This window comes from Trachurus trachurus (genome assembly GCF_905171665.1).
Source record: "Trachurus trachurus genome assembly, chromosome: 12".
NCBI lineage: Eukaryota > Metazoa > Chordata > Actinopteri > Carangiformes > Carangidae > Trachurus > Trachurus trachurus.
This window is the reverse complement of record NC_139908.1, coordinates 8,107,951-8,124,556: the sequence shown is the minus strand read 5'-3', so window position 1 is coordinate 8,124,556 and position 16,606 is coordinate 8,107,951. Positions and strand designations below refer to the sequence as shown.

Sequence of the window (16,606 nt, the reverse complement as noted above, 5' to 3'; positions counted from 1 at the left end):
AGAAGTAAATAAATTATTAATATACAGTACAGGTGAAAAGTTTGGACACACTCAATGCATTTCCTTTATTTCCATGACTATTTACATTGTAGATTCTCACTGAAATTCCACTAATGAACCCTGACAAGACACACCTGTGAAGTGAAAACCATTTCAGGTCAGGTTCACCTCTTGAAGCTCATCAAGAGAATGCCAAGAGTGTGCAAAGCAGTAATCAGAGCAAAGGGTGGCTACTTTGAAGAAACTAGAATTGGTGGGGGCAGAGATAGAGGAGGAGGAGGAAGAAGGAGAGGAAGAAGAAAAGAAGAAAGATAAGACAAAGAAGAAAAGACGTGTTTTCAGTTATTTCACACTTTTTTGTTAATTCCACATGTGTTCATTCATAGTTTTGGTTCCTTCAGTGAGAATAAAGGAAACACATTGAATGAGAAGGTGTGTCCAAACTTTTGGCCTGTACTGTATAATTCATGAGTCACAGTTGTGGCAGATTGAATGCATTAATAATTATATAACCTGTAAAGGGTCCAATTGAGAAATGACAGAAACCATTGTATTTATAATTAATGTTGTGTGAATGTTGTAAAGCCACGAAGGAATTCTTTATTTGAGCTTTGAACACATTTTTATAAACAGTTGTGAACTTGCCTGAACCATGAATCATTTGTACATATATGGTTGCATGGATATTACATTGTTTTATTAATCATTTAAATGTGTACTCATCAGTTGTGGTGATGGAGATCTATGAAAACTATTTTATGGAGTGTTATAAACTATTAATTATGTGTTTATAAGGTGCTTATAAATTCTGAAAAAATGGGTTACCCAGAAATCTAGTAAAAGAGGTCGAAGAGGAAGTAACAACTGAAGAGGCTGATTTTGAAGGCAAGCCTACGAAACAAGTTAGTATTCTTTCCCTTTTCATTTTTCACTTTACAGATCAGAAAATTATTTGGATGCGTACTTTACTCTAAGACTGTATGTCATATGTTTGCTTTGCAGGTCTAACAGATGTCTTGATCATCTGGCAGTTTGCATTTGTGATTAAGTAGAGGGGAAAAATACTGCGTAACCACCACATCAGAACCCATCAACAGATACAGTACAAACCTCTAATAATAAGTGAACTATGTGCTCTATTACAGAGTGAGTCTCCACCCTGCGCTGGTCCTGACAGCAGTGACTGAGGATCGCTATATACGACAGCCAGGCTCCTCATTGGCTTCTGCTAAAGCTGAAATTAAACTGCGTTGCTGGGTTGAATAAGTATAAAGGGGTAGTTGAAGTAGTATTAAGAGATGGAAAATGAGAAGTGATGAAGAAAGCAAAGTGTAAGCAGTGAAAAAAGTTTGAAAGTGTAAATCATGTGGTAAGAGAAAGTTAAAGCAGTGACCAATCTAGAGTCCCTTAAGGCTATCGGCAAAAATAAACTACCAAGAGGCCCCTCCAACCAGCGAGCATCATCATCTGAAACCAAAACTATTATGTTGGTAGAATTTTCAAAATACAGATATAAAGAACAATAAAACTTAAATAACTTGTGCTATCAACACATAAAGCCCCGAAGCAGTTTCCTACTTGGTTGTGTTTGCGATTTCCGCCATTCTCGCCAGTTGAATTTTCACAAATTCTTTAACTGTGCCCATGTTCACCAAGACCTGTTACAGAGAAGTGTACCAAAAACTTGTTTAATGCACTAAATTTCATCCAGATGGAGTAGTTTTCTCTCTCTCTTTAAGAACAGCCAAAACTTACAGAATGCATAATTAAAACACAAGAAGTCAAAACTGCACTGTACGAGACTTACAAACTCCTGGCTCGGCAAAGTAACCAAAACCTCAAAGGAAAGATTGTGGAGTTTACAAAAAGGGAAAGGAGAAGAAACCACAGATGTCGTCAAAAAAGAGCGTTTATCCTTGAGGTTACTGCTTCTACGTAAATGAACGTGGGCTGGAGGGCCACATGAATACCGAGCTTCTGCTGTGAACATAAAACTCTCAGGAATCTCAAAGGGATTGTACACTGATGGCATAAAAACACACACTGTATGTTCTCATGAATGACATATGTGCACATGCGAAATCAAAATTACAGACAGTTATTTCTTTCATCACTTGAGACATTAACTCCCACTGACCCTCCTCTGAAATCAGCGGCAGCGGCTGTGGAGCAGGCAGCCCCAGACTTCTGTCGTCGGTGTAAACAGTCTAAATAAAAACAGTGTTTCTCTGGTTTGATGAGTCCTTCCCTGCAGAGATGCGTCTCTCTCTGAGGGGAAGCATTCATCAGAGCGGTGCTGCACCACCCACATGCAGTTTACCGACCCCTCGACCTCACATTAACAATCTCTGCAGGCTGTGTTATGAGTGTGTGCGTGCGTGCATGCGTTGAAGTGTACATGTGGTTTGGAGGGTTGGATGGCTTTCCCGCCCTGCAGACCTGGTTTCCACTTTCCCTTGGAAACTCCTATCCAACCTCGACATAGTTTTTGAGCCACTAGGATGTGTTGATGATTTTTTTTTTTTTTTTTTTTGCAAAGAATAGACCCACACAAAATGTTTTTGGCAGGTTTTTCAGTTACACAGTAGCAAGAAAACAAACCCTTTTGATATTGTGGTGTTAGGCAAAGTATGATATTTTTTTGTAAGTGTGGACATAAGGCCATGAGTTAAACCTTAATATTGACTTAAAAGATTAGATCATCTCTTTGCTTTCCTAGAATTAGACAAGGCAACACAACTCATATCAAAGTCCTTATGGGCAAATGTCACCCCTCTGCCACCATGTTGGCAATTTCTTGGGTGATTTCTTCACAAATATAAGACTTGGCCTCTGTGTAAAGGAATGGGCCAATAAGCTGTACCTTCACTTTCAATAATCAAGGGGACATAACTGGTCAAACTGGTCTGGTTTATGATTTATTGGGAGAGTAAAAAAGTCTAAAACTCCCTCAAGATGCTCCCTCAATGATCTCTGTTCACTATTAGCAGTCCAACAAATATAAAAATGTAAATATCTCCCAACAGAGTATCCAGTTATTATGACCTGTTGGGTACCTCAATGGAAATTCTGTCACATGTGGGACTGTAGTGACCGTAAAATGACAAAGTCAAAATACTAAAGCGTCATGGGGGCAGTTGTCGGACTGGACAGACAGAGAGGGGAGAGGCCAGGGATCATGTGGTGCTAAAGCCATGGATCATAGGTGTTGATGCTAATAAATTCCGATTAATCCCGGAGAGCGATCCAGGTTCACACTGATGGCATGCCAGTCAAATCGCTGCCATGACTGGTCACCAGCCAGAATGATTATAGACATGCTGAGATGTTATTCTTTGAATACCTTGGCCTGACGCAGGGAGACAGACAGCCAGGAAAAGCTTTGCAGACACAAGGGAACCTGGCCAAGGTGGAGTAGAGTGTTGCTGTGTGAACATCTGGCAGGAGAACAGAAGAGAAAAAGGTTGTAAAACACACAAACATTTTGTTTGGTTAGCTCGTGGTGCTGGGACAGAGGCCAGACGTTCCTTTTGTGGAATTTGGGACGGGAAGCAGTAGTTTGAGCAGCATTTAAAGGACATAAAATGCTGGAAATTTAACATGCAAGTGAGACAGACAGACGCACCAAATGTGGTGTAATCACACCTCTCAGTCACGCTAAAGAAACAACAACGATAACGCAAATCTTTCTACTCTGGAAAACAAGTGTCATGCATTCATGTTATTCATGAATAAGTTATTCATTAGGGCAACACACTATTTGTATCACATTTACCAAGGGATACACAGATTTGGAATACATTATTTGAAATAAAGACAGAATAGTTTTCTTTACAGGTGAAAACATATACTGCACAAAACCATATCTGTACATAAGTGACTTGGTTACCTGGCCAGTGTGTTGCTATAACTCATATTGGGCACTAGATGTCCTTGTTGGCAAATTGTACTCAGTAACTCTCAACTCTTTTCCTGGAATCAATGTTTTAATGACGCAAAAGTCTTGAAAGTGTTGCTATGTCAATCTGATGTGTGTGATTTGTCCACTAAGGACATATAAATATGCATGAAAACAGGAAATGCCTTCCATATCTTCAGGTTTATTTTTTAAGTGGCATTTTAAATGTTCTGATACCGAGTCACTTCAGATTCTTGAGATAAATGTTTTATTTTTTCATTTGTTGTCTCAATGCTATGTGAGAACAGATTGAGGATATGTGTAATGTGTGATCTTATACCTACAGGACTGAGAGGGTTAGGAGATCCTCATCTCTGCTGACACCAGAATGGCAGCTCATGGCTTTGACCATACATCTGAATGGCAGAGAGGCCACTTACATGTGCGAGCCTCCACAATAACGATTCGCCACACACAGGTGTTCTTAATTAGGCCTGATTAGACCTCCTCCTGCCAAAACCGCGTGTGCATGCACAAGCTGCATCTCCCTGACTCACCTCGTTGTTATTTATCCTGCGTTGTAAGAGTAAGAAAACATCTTTAGGCCCTTTTCAAAAACCACATTGTTTGACGTAGGACAGCAGGGGAAAAAAAACATGTGCAAATAATAACATTAATGATATCTGCATCTCATTTATTTCCACTATTGATGCTGGTGCACCCAACAGCAGGAGCCATCATTACTTTCATCTGTGCCTCTCTGGATTTGATGAATTAAATAGTAAAACTCATATATATGGAGTCTATAACCGTGATTTTATCATTTACACCTGTGCTCTCTCCCCCACTGAGACATGTCCAAATGTCTTTAAGGCCTGTGTTTAGTCATATCCACACCTAACCTCAGCCTGAGCAGAGGGTCAGTCGACCAGAATGACTCAACACCTGTGTGGGTGTGCAGTGAGAACAACAAGATCCTGCAAAGTTAATCTTCATGAAGATTGAAATATGATTAAATGTGTGTGTTACTCATTAGTTTAGCAGGAAAAACATAAAGTTAAAGCCATTGATGACAGGTATACTCTCTGGCAGTTATTAAAAACAGAACACCAGCAGTTAATAGTTTTATCATTTGCAGCTGTATTTGACGAATCCAAGTGTTTGCAGCCGAAAAACTACTTTAGTTTCACTAAACCTCACTTGGAAACCAATTTAGATGTAATAAAAAGACATTGTGAGCCACATGGAAACAAACATAAATGGATTTTATTTTTGTGGACAATCTATTGCAAAATTCACTCAAAAAAACAACAACAACAACAATCTATTGAAGAATTAAGTCAAATTTGCACAGCACTCTTATTTACATATATCTGGCCCTTTGGATACACAATGTACTCACAATATATTACAATATTCCTGGCTGTGCATTTCATTTTTTCATTATAACATTTTAAGTTGTTATACAAAGACTCTTATCTGAAAGGAGCACAATTAATACAAACACTGTTGTGCCCACTTATGCACAGGGACGACAAACTTACATACACACTCCTTTGGACTCCATTCAACTCCACTTCCTGTCTGTCTTTGTCATACACAAACCAATTGCATTCACTTGGTCAATTATCCATGCAGTTAGTCTTGCCCCTGGGAGTTGAAGAAGGACAGTTTATCCAGGTATGTCAGGGCCTTGCATGTCACCAAGCCATAGTAGGTCTGCAACAGAGAGCAGCCTCCCTTCTGCACTAGGTCTTTCCACACCATTTCTAGTTCACGACACCCCATTCCCGCTGAACTGAAGAGGTAGCGATAGCAGCAGGTGTTGTAGCGGATATGTTTCCCTCCAGAGAACCTAGCGCTGTGGGTCGGCGCCACACCAGCCCTCTGAGCACACAGGCCCACGAAAACATCAGCCGACACGGGGGCACGGACCGCTGCAGACGCTACGTACACTTTCCGTACCACATCTTGGGAGAGAACGTAAGCCGTCCCGTCGCAGTATTCAGGCAAGTACTTGTTAGGGTAGAGAACTGGGGGCAGGTAGCCAGGGCTATTGGGGTCTCTATCAGGCGAGTCTCTTTGAATGACCCTACCTAGATAAAGGTCCTCAGGGTGTCTGTGTAGCCCAAGCAGGTAGCCTCCGACGGCAGGGAGGTTGACGAACACAGAGTCCTTGGTCAGCAGAACGAAACGCGCTAGAGGACAGAAGGCGATCACCCAGCGCAGTGCCAACACCGTCCTCTCCGTTGGACCGCGATGGGACGAATCAGTCACAGCATGACCCTGAACCATGTCCCCATTGAGGTCAGACTCTCTGATGAGGGCATCTTGAGTGGCCGAAGTCGGAGTCGAGCCCAAGAAGAACAGTACCCTAACGGGGAAGCCTTGGACGAGTGTTTGGTTGGCCCAGGATTTTCTGACTGCATCTCTTTGAGCGGTATTAGCTGGGGAGCTGAAGACTACCGCGAGGAGGAAGAGGTCTGCAGAGTTTCTGCAGACGTCGGTGTTGGCGATGGGGTAGGCCTGGGACACATTCTCCCTGGCGTTGCTCAGGTCTAGTTTCCTCGCTTTCTCCCTTACGTCAACGACGGTCCCGTCAGTGTAGACAGCAGGCGTAGGCTGCAGGAGGTACTCCTCGACAAAGTCAGCCCCAAACAACAAGGCATGGAAGAGCAGCATGTTGAAGAGGAGGAAACACCACTGGTGGGTTCGCAGCTTGCACAAAGAGCACTGAAGCATGAGACAGAAAATGACAGAGAATAAATTACTCCAATCAAACTCAAATCGAAATTTAGACAGTAAGTGGCAAAGAATTTACACCGTACCTGCATGACATCTGCTTCAGCAGCCTTGTTTCTCTGCGTGTTTTACCTGTAGGTGAGTTCTACAACAACAACAGCTGACAGACAGGGTTTCCACTTTCATGAAACTCTATCTACAAGGTAACTCAGCACCCCAAGCCTCAAACGCAGGGGTGTGCGCTGCCTCATACATACAATATTAATGATAGAAGTAATGGTTGGATCACTCTTCAGGACGTGAATATGATACCCTCCAGACAATGTTTGAGGTCTATGGAAGTACTCTACATAAACAAAACATTTGATAAAACTTTCATCCATCACCAGATAAGTGTGAAAACAACTCCATCATCCTGCATGGTGAAGGTCGTCACATTTTTTAAAGAGATGTTTTTGCAGATTTTGCCTAGAAAAACAGAGGCTCCATAGCATAAACAGAGGAAAATAAGTGGTTTTGTGAACATCTGTGTAGAGATACAGAATTGAAATTGTGTGATGCAAAGGTTGCACAGGTCAAAAAAAAGTATACTTTTTTATTTCACTAAACTGATCATATTTTAAAAGTTATTCCTGAGACAACAACAACATTACAACCATTAAGTGGATGCTGCTGTATTGTGTATGATTGACGAACATCTATGTATGTCATCGAAACGTTGATGTACAATAAACATTTGAGGAGCTACAACAGTGTGCGGATTTCACCCTTTTTCTAAAAGTCTGTTTGTTTGTTAGTCCGTAATACTTTGGATGTGCGTGCTCTATTATGATTGAGGAGGGGCCTTTACAATTTTTTATGTGCAAGAAACAGTCAGTGAGACATCTATAATAGGGCATAGGGTCACAGCAAAGCCAGTGGGATTTTAACAGACGATACTGTACACACACACACTCATCACCACCAGATTCAAGAGCAGCTTCTACCCCATAGACATACATGAACTCAACTCTCTCTCTCTCTTTTTTTCTTTTTTCTTCTTCTTGTAGGCTAATGTGTGTAGCCTATGAATGCTTGTGCTACGAGGGATGAACAATCTTGTTGCATGCAATGACAACAAAGTATTCTATCCTATTCCTAGTTTAGTTTAGTTTAGTTTAGTTACCTTTATTTAAACTCGTTACTGAGGCAAGCCTCATTTACAGTGCAGACGAGAGTACAAAGCAAAACAAACAAAATACAGAACAGATATACACAATAAAATACAGTAAAGGACATAACAGAAAAGATCAGAGAAAACAATTACAAACAGAGGACAGGGAATTAGTAATTAGTGATTTGAAGTGATTGAACGGGACAAGTGAGTTTAACTTAGCTATGATTCCAGATGTGTGGGGCATGAGCTGAGAAGGCAGACCTCCCTAGCTCAGTCCGAATTTTGGGAATATGCAATTGCAACCAGTTGCTATTCGGGTGTTGTAAGTGATTGTGGACTGAATAAATAATGTAGATGGGAAATTTGCCAATGAGGGCTTTATAGATGAATAAAAGCATGTGGGAGTCACGTCTTTGAGCTAGGGAGGTCCACCCTACTAAGTAAATAGCTTATCAATAAACCTAATAACATACATTTTCAGATAAATAATATTTATATAATGGGGTTTTCGAGTTTTTTTTTCCATGTTGAAGCTATATCTTCCTACTTTGATGATCCACCTCCCCACCTGACCACCACCAGCCAACAACTTCTTCAGTCTGGATCCTGTTGGTTCACTGTTCGTCCAGCAGGTGGCGATGAGGCGCCATAACCGGAAACAGCAGCAGCAGCAGCAGCAGCAGCAGCGGAAGAAGAAGACATCCCGGATATACCCAGAGAATTTCTAATAATACAATATATATTGTCAATAGACTGGCTCTGATATACCTGAGTCTGTAGTTTCCCTTTCCCCCAAAACAACTGCCAGTCATGGCTGCTCCCATTCAGAGTTTACTGGAGGAAATCTCCGGTGTTGAAGACCCAGTTGAAGAGCTACAGAGTTTAAAAACAGCTCTGTTGTCGATCCCTCTCAGCGCGTTGAGAGACTCAGTGAGCGGGCAGCGGTTCGACGTCATATTCGCCCTGTTGAACACAAATAACAGGTCGGTTTTCGCCACAAAGCGCCTTGAATGCACTATTAAACAAACTGCTGGGTGTTTTTTGCAAAGTGTGGTGCCTGCAAGGATTCGGGGTATATACCTAGTATCACTATGTCGGTATACCGATGGGTTAAATTAAGTTTGCACAAGTTACAAGGCTGCTTTTGACCTGTGCTAGTCAGACAGACACTAGCGAGCTAACTAGCTTGCTAAAGTCGCACCTGTTCCCTAAACATAGACTATTATTCATTATAATTAGATGTGTAACTAAGTAATTACTGAAAAATGCACGATTGTCTTCCATTTCAAGGTGTTTCAGGGTGGGTTCATCACATAAACATGGTGGGAACTGTCACAGGTGACATGAGAAAGTGAAAGTTAGCACTGAAGCTACATACTGTTCAGTTACAGTTTCATTTTGTCACTAAACAAACAGTCACAATACAGTTTTATGAATTTTTAAGAAAATCCTTTATTATTAACTTTGGGTCAAGTTGAGCGGTGAATGTGTCGACTATGTTTACTAGAAGTACATTCAGTTTATTGTGATGAATAACTAATGCTTAAACAAATGCATCACATCTTTTCACTTTGAAAACTATGAGCAATTGTGTAAGTGTATTGCATAACATTTGCTACTGACCAAATAATTAATTCAGAAATGTTTAGCGGTATATGTACTTGTCAGTATGAAAAACACAAAGTGACTAATGTGAGCTGCGTTCACAGGGAGCAGATTGATCTCTGCGTGGACATCCTTGAACGCATCTTAATGGCACTCAGCCCCGAGTACCTGGCACAGAACTACAGAGCCGAGCTGCATGCTGGTCTGAACCATCCTAAGGAAGCTGTTAAGATACTGGCCTTGACTCAGGTAGGTTTGCTCACACACAAACACACACACCTTCACACATTAAGTTTCCCCTGACAAGTTAACAAGATGGATATTTCTCTTTTTCTCCACTAGATTGGCAGGATGGTGGAGCACCCCAGTGCTGTCACTGATATCCTCAACAACCAGGACATCCTTCGAGCGGTGATCCAGTGCATCGCCGAGGAGAAAATGGCTGTGGCAAAACAGGTGATTGCCTCGGACAGTTTAAATTTTCTTGCATGAGTCTTTAAATGAATCTGAAATAGGTGCAATAACTGCTGTGTCTTGTTTTAGGCTATCCAGTCCCTGTCTAAAATGAGTCACTCCAAGCCCGGATTGGACAAGTTGTTCCAGAGCGACCTGCTGAAAGCCGTGAAGGATGTGATGGCCACAAGTGACATTGTCAGATATAGAATATACGAGGTACGTCGTCCAAATATGCATCACTTTGGGTTTCTTTGAGGCTGATGATGATGCACAAGTATTTTGTTTACAGTTTTTTGCATTTATTAGGAATGTTTATTTTGGTGGAAGTGTGACTAATCAGCATAATAAATCCTGCCAGAATGTGGGCAATGTTGATTGAAGTTTTAATGTATGACAAATGAGCCAGTTAACTATGCATATATATACGCTGCTGCAGTCATTTAGCAGACTCTGTAACCAGCTGGCCGATCACCAGCTCTAACATGGCTAACATGACTCACTCTTTGTTGTTTGCAGCTGGTCGTGGAAATCTCGTCCGTCTCCCCCATTTCTCTTGGTTACTGCGCCAACAGCAGCCTCATCTCTCAGCTCCTCAGTGAGCTAACAGGAGACGACGTGTTGATCAGGTAATGATAAGATGAATGATGGCTAAATATACAGTCTAGATATAGTTTTTGTAAGTTTGTCTACTTTTTTGGACAAGGGAAAACTTCCCAAAGATCCCTTCAACTAGTCAAAATGGGAGAAATTGCAGGTAATAGATCTCTCTTCTCTTAGAATTACAGTGTGGATAATCAGGATGACAAAATTATAGATAAATTACAAACATATGTAATAAGCATGATTAGGTTTAGGTTTATTTATTTAGCACACATTTATATTCAATGGTGCAAGGAGGGAACGAAGCCAATTGGCTTGCACATAAGTTCCACCCCTGTCACAAATTACAACAAAACAAATTTCTATGGCTAACAAATAAACATAGAGAAAAAATAAAGGAGATAAAGTGCATACTGCATACATAATCAACATTATATGAGCAAAATGAGCAAAAATGAAGACATGAAGAACAAAGTGATCAATAACAAATAGAGACAATAGAAATAAGGTATAAAAAAATTCATAGATTGAAATCATAAAAAGACAGAGTAAGGATGTGGGATATGGAGAGAGCGGGAAATTCAAGAAAAGTTAGAAAGAAAGAAAAGTTTTAGCTGCTTTTTAAAGAGTGAATAGGAAGATATTGATCTTAGCGAAGGAGGTAGTCCATTCCAAAACATAGGACCTCTATAGGACATATTAAACTGATGGTGTGATGTGCGGGTAAAGGGTAAATGTATATTAAGGAAGCTGCTTTCTATCTTTTTCACTAGGGCCACGGCCATAGAGATGGTGACCACTCTGGCCCACAGTCAGCATGGCCGGCAGTATCTGGCCCAGCAGGGCATCATGGACAAGATCTCCAACATGATCAGGGGAGCAGAGACGGACCCCTTGTCCTCCCTCTACCTGCCCGGTGAGTCTCCTCAGCCAATCCACCCGTTCATGAAAAATCATAGCACGATCGATGTGGAAGTTTAACTGTATTTTCCCACTGTTGTCAAACGATGCTAAGTGATGACGCTAAGATGCTTAACATAAATAGTTTGCCAGCCTTTTAATCATTTGATTAAACTGACTTGATTTCATGTGTCCCGTTTGATCAGCTGCATCACACAGAAAAAGCTTTTGGACACTGTTCACTGTGAAGAGTATTCCTTTTTGATTAAGTTATTTTATGCTGCATTATTAAAGGGATATTTCAACATTTTGGGAAATTGGCTGCACCTGCACACATTCAACACGCTATGAGATAATAATGTAACGTTACGAGACAGTTGTTTTTGAGGTAAATTCATGCAAAACCGCTGATGCGTGTCTCCATCGTGGGCAGTTTTTTGGTAAGCAGTCTCTTTACGGCTTTGCATTTACCTCGAAAACAACTCTGTCTTGTAACGTTACATTATTATCTCATAGCGTGGTGAATGTGCAGGTCATAACTTGTCCATCAGAGTGTTTTGGAGTTGTTGGATTGTGAATTTGATGAGTTTGATGAGGGAAACCAAGAAATCCCATTAGCCTCCGCAGCGTAGCACTGAGCAGCTCGTGGCTCTGCTCCACCGTTCTAAAAACAGCTTGCACCGACAATTAAAGGCAACAAACCTACTCCTAAGACTAAAGGGATTACGGCAATGGACCAATTTGCCAAAATGTTGAACTATCCCTTTAAGTCCTTCATGGTGCAAATATCCCACCTGCAGGTTTGGTGAAGTTCTTCGGGAACCTGGCCATCATGGACAGCCCACAGCAGGTGTGTGAAACCTACCCTGCCTTTCAGAACAAGGTGTTTGAGATGGCTCTGGACCCGGACCCCGCCATGATCGGCGTGGCTCTGGACACGTTGGGCCTGCTCGGATCTACCGTGGAGGGAAAGCAGGTTCTGCAGAAAACAGGTTTGCTTGTTACGTCGCTTGTTTTTCCCAAGGTCTCCAGGTTTTATTCAATGCAAGCAAAAGAAGCAATAGTCCCTCTTATACTATTTGTATATGTTGTTCTTACAGCTTTGTGTCCTATTCCTTGTTTGTCTGTAGGAGAAAAGTTCAAGGGCGTTTTGACAAGAATGAGTAAACTTGCCAGCGCTGGTGCTACTGAGCTCCGAGTGCGCAGCTTAGATGCCATAGCACAGCTTCTCAGTCTGGAGGTATGTGCAAAGAAGACCTTACGTGTTATTTATTTGTGTCTTTAAATACCACATTCAGGAAAAAAAAGAAGGTTGCTCAGTTCATGTATCCATACTGCTTTTTATTTGCAGTCAGAGCAGCAGACAGAAGATCTTTTGGCCCTGACAGAGTCCTGGTTCCACCTTTTGTCTAAGCAGCCCATGGACATGATTCGCGACATCAGCACTCAGCCGTTCCCAGAGCTGCATTGTGGAGCTCTGCGGATATTCACTGTGAGTACTGAGCTGAATCTAACAACCAGCATCTATCTGCTTGTGTTCCTGACCCAGTGATTCCCTCCAAAACAAGACTTTTAACTGTGGATATTGCCAGTTTATAGTTAAATTATGTTCTTTTCAGTTCCGGATAAAATCAGTATGTGAAAATAAGTTTCTGAAGGTCTTGAGAAGCTCTTTGCTTCTCCCCATCATGAGACGCCTCTTGTGTGACACCTTGGTGATGAGAAACTTTTTCATAGGCGTCAATTTGGACTAAAGCAGCTGATATTACTTGATTGCACTGATGGGGGACAGGATTCCTTTCTAAATACTGACAGACTCCAGCTGCTTTCTTGGCTTTCCAAACTTTTGGCACCTCCTTTTCTTCATGTGTTCAATACTTATTCCCTGTGTCATTTCACTTTATTACACATTACTTAATTTATGGACATAAATGGTGGGTTTCTTTGTATATGTGCATTAACTGGGTTGTTGTAGACATCTGGTGAAAATGTCATGTCATTAGCTCTATTAGAAATATATTTTCAGAGAAAAATGTTGACGCTTTCAATACTTTTTTTCCCCGCTGTATATCTGTGTGTGTGTGTCCCAGGCCGTTGCCACTCAGCCGTGGGGTCAGAAGTTAATGATCAACACTCCCGGATTCATGGAGTTCATTTTGGATCGTTCGATGGGTCGGACCAAGGAGGCCAAAGATGCTAAATTTGAACTGGTGGGGACACTTGTGTCGTCATCCACAGCAGTGGAGATTCTGGGCAGCCAGCATTACATCGGTCTGAAGGCTTACCTCAGAGAGGGAGCGTACTATGTTTCAGCCGTGGCCGCAGTCGGCACAGAAGGAGCAGACTGATCCAAACAAACTCACATTCACTCCGTGGGTTCCTAGGTAATTCTTTAAGTAACGGGTAAGTGCCTGAATAAACTTAACTGTGCGTTAACATATTATACTCTGCTACAATAAACTCACTCTCTGATACACACACGAAAACAAACAAACAGGACATGGTGTAACATTGTCATCATAAATCTATATATTATAGTAAGACTGTTTAACCATAAACAACATAAATGCATCGAGTTGTAGAGGAAGCTTTAAGTACTTTGGAAGTATTTTGTACTCCCTCACTTGTTCAGATGTAAAAACTGTGATTGTACAAACTTGGGACATGAGGTTTTGAAGATTTAACATTGTCTTCATAAATCTATATATTATAGTAAGACTGTTTAACCATAAACAACATAAATGCATCGAGTTGTAGAGGAAGCTTTAAGTACTTTGGAAGCATTTTGTACTCCCTCACTTGTTCAGATGTAAAAACTGTGATTGTACAAACTTGGGACATGAGGTTTTGAAGATTTAACATTGTCTTCATAAATCTATATATTATAGTAAGACTGTTTAAAGGGATAGTTCAACATTTTTGAAAATTGGCCCATCGCCATGATCCCCCTAGTAATAGCAGTAGGTTCGTTACCTTTAATTGTTGGTCCAAGCTGCTTTTAGATCGGGGGAGAAGAATACCGAGCGGCGCAGCTACACTACGGAGGCTAATGGAATTTCTTGGTTTTGCTCATCAAACTCAGCAAATACACAACCAAAAAACTCAAAAACGCTGTGGTGGACAAGTTGTGACCTGCACATTCACCACGCTATGAGATAATAGCGGAAAGTTAAGAGAAGTGAAGCAAATACTCGGAACTACTTTCTTCAGTGAACCACTGGTCGGAGGGACACAGTGTGCGCACCTCAGCCAGTGCCGTAGTATACGGACGTATCTGCAGTAAACAGGCGCTTTTGAAATCACTCCGCCGAGCAGCCGTCTAGAGTGTAAAGTCCGACTTTGCCTCTAAAACAACTCCATCTCGCAACTTTCCGCTATTATCTCATAGCGTGGTGAATGTGCAGGTCACAACTTGTCCACCACAGCGTTTTTGAGTTTTTTGGTTGTGTATTTGCTGAGTTTGATGAGCAAAACCAAGAAATTCCATTAGCCTCCGTAGTGTAGCTGCGCCGCTCGGTATTCTTCTCCCCCGATCTAAAAGCAGCTTGGACCAACAATTAAAGGTAACGAACCTACTGCTATTACTAGGGGGATCATGGCGATGGGCCAATTTTCAAAAATGTTGAACTATCCCTTTAACCATAAACAACATAAATGCATCAAGTTGTAGAGGAAGCTTTAAGTACTTTGGAAGTATTTTGTACTCCCTCACTTGTTCAGATGTAAAAACTGTGATTGTACAAACTTGGGATATGAGGTTTTGAAGATTTAGCTCCTTTAGACGAATGTATGATCAGGTGTTTTGAAACTTCACCTGTATCACAGACTAAATCTCAGATTCAGATGCTTTGATGGATGTAAATGCAACACTAAAACCCTACAGCAGTAATATTATTGCTAGATGAGCCTCCACACTGGTCTAGTCCTAAACACCCACACGCAAATGCTAATAACTGGCTGGCAGCAGAGGAATGGTATGTTAACACATGTTCACCATCCAGGCACTAACACAGACAGATCCACACCATCATTCACAGTAATAATAAAACTGGACTTGGACCAAAAACATCATTAGTCAAACCACAGCTCTCCGAAGTCTTCAGACATTTGATTTGATGTTTTTGTCAAAATATTTTTGTTGCGTAAATAGAATGATTTTTTTATTAAAGAGGATTCAGTCTGACAGAGGATGTGTTGTGCTCTACTTTCTTTTTATGCAAAGGCTGCAGCGAAACATTAAAGCCAGAAATTAGACTGTGGAGATTTTCAAAAAACAGCCTTGGTGGTTTTAAAAAAGCAATTTAACCCTTTTTTTTTGTACGAGATGATTCAAATGGAGTGTACAGATTGAAATCCCCTTTTCTGCTTTGCAGCTACGGTATCCTATTGAGCACAAAAAAAATATCTTTGAGCACAAGCAGCAGAATTGAAAGCTTCCTAGTTTGAACTGCAATTAAGTTTGTGTAATACTAAAATATTTATTTCTCAAAGTCCAAAGAGTGTTATTACCACCGCACATTTAACTAAATGCTTTCTGTGTGGGTTGATGCAATTGAATGTGATTCAGCTGGTGTTCAGTTTCATCTCCACTAGATGGCAACAGCTCAACTCCATCATCAAGAGTCTTAAAGTCTTAAGTCAGGAAACTATACTTGAATCGCATTGCTAGATTGATAAAACAGATGCATCAGCACATAAGCAGCCTTTTACTGTTTTAACTGCTCAATCTGGATCTTATATATGTTTTGGTATAATCCTGCTGTTCCCAACTTTAGGGTCAGTATTCATCCGAGGGGCCGAGTGGAGTAGGAAAGAAAAAAGTTGTTTTTGTGAAAATTAGATCATTCTGTGTCTTTGTGCCCACAGCAGTTGTTTAAATGAGAAGAGTGGAGAAACATTTTTGGTAGAACTGCTCAGAACTCAACTCTCAAGAAAATTAAGATAGTATTAAATCAAAATAAAACAAACACCGAGTAAAAGGCAGAATATTTGCCTCCCAACCCAAAGAGCCAAAAATGGAAAACACTTAAGTGTAATTACCTCAAATTTCCACTTAGGCATGAGCTATAGCGCAGTGTGAGTCCACATAATGTGCATGTCAAAGTCATTTTTACATGAAAAAAAGAACTTCGTGCTTTCACCGTTTTTTTTTTTGTCACATTTTATTCATTATAAACCTTACACTATTATATGCGACACTGAAAGGATACTTGATGCAAAAGCTCATGCAATCAGATGGTTGTTAAATG

General features: G+C 40.9%; 2 protein-coding genes across 2 annotated transcripts; one reads left to right on the top strand and one right to left on the bottom strand.

Moving 5' to 3' along the window:
• Window positions 1–5,536: 5,536 nt before the first annotated feature.
• b3galt9 (beta-1,3-galactosyltransferase 9) lies at window positions 5,537–6,732 on the bottom strand (the record flags this gene model as incomplete). Its single annotated transcript, XM_083984005.1, has 2 exons — window positions 5,537–6,631; window positions 6,727–6,732. The coding sequence occupies 2 exons, from the start codon at window positions 6,730–6,732 to the stop codon at window positions 5,537–5,539; spliced, it is 1,101 nt and encodes a 366-aa protein (XP_083840131.1).
• Window positions 6,733–8,574: 1,842 nt separating this feature from the next.
• Window positions 8,575–14,924, top strand: psmd5 (proteasome 26S subunit, non-ATPase 5). The gene is made up of 10 exons (XM_083984080.1): window positions 8,575–8,779; window positions 9,506–9,650; window positions 9,744–9,857; window positions 9,945–10,073; window positions 10,374–10,483; window positions 11,231–11,373; window positions 12,158–12,349; window positions 12,488–12,597; window positions 12,709–12,849; window positions 13,448–14,924. Exons 1-10 carry the CDS (start codon window positions 8,607–8,609, stop codon window positions 13,703–13,705), a joined length of 1,515 nt encoding a protein of 504 aa, XP_083840206.1. The 5' UTR covers window positions 8,575–8,606; the 3' UTR covers window positions 13,706–14,924.
• Window positions 14,925–16,606: the final 1,682 nt, after the last annotated feature.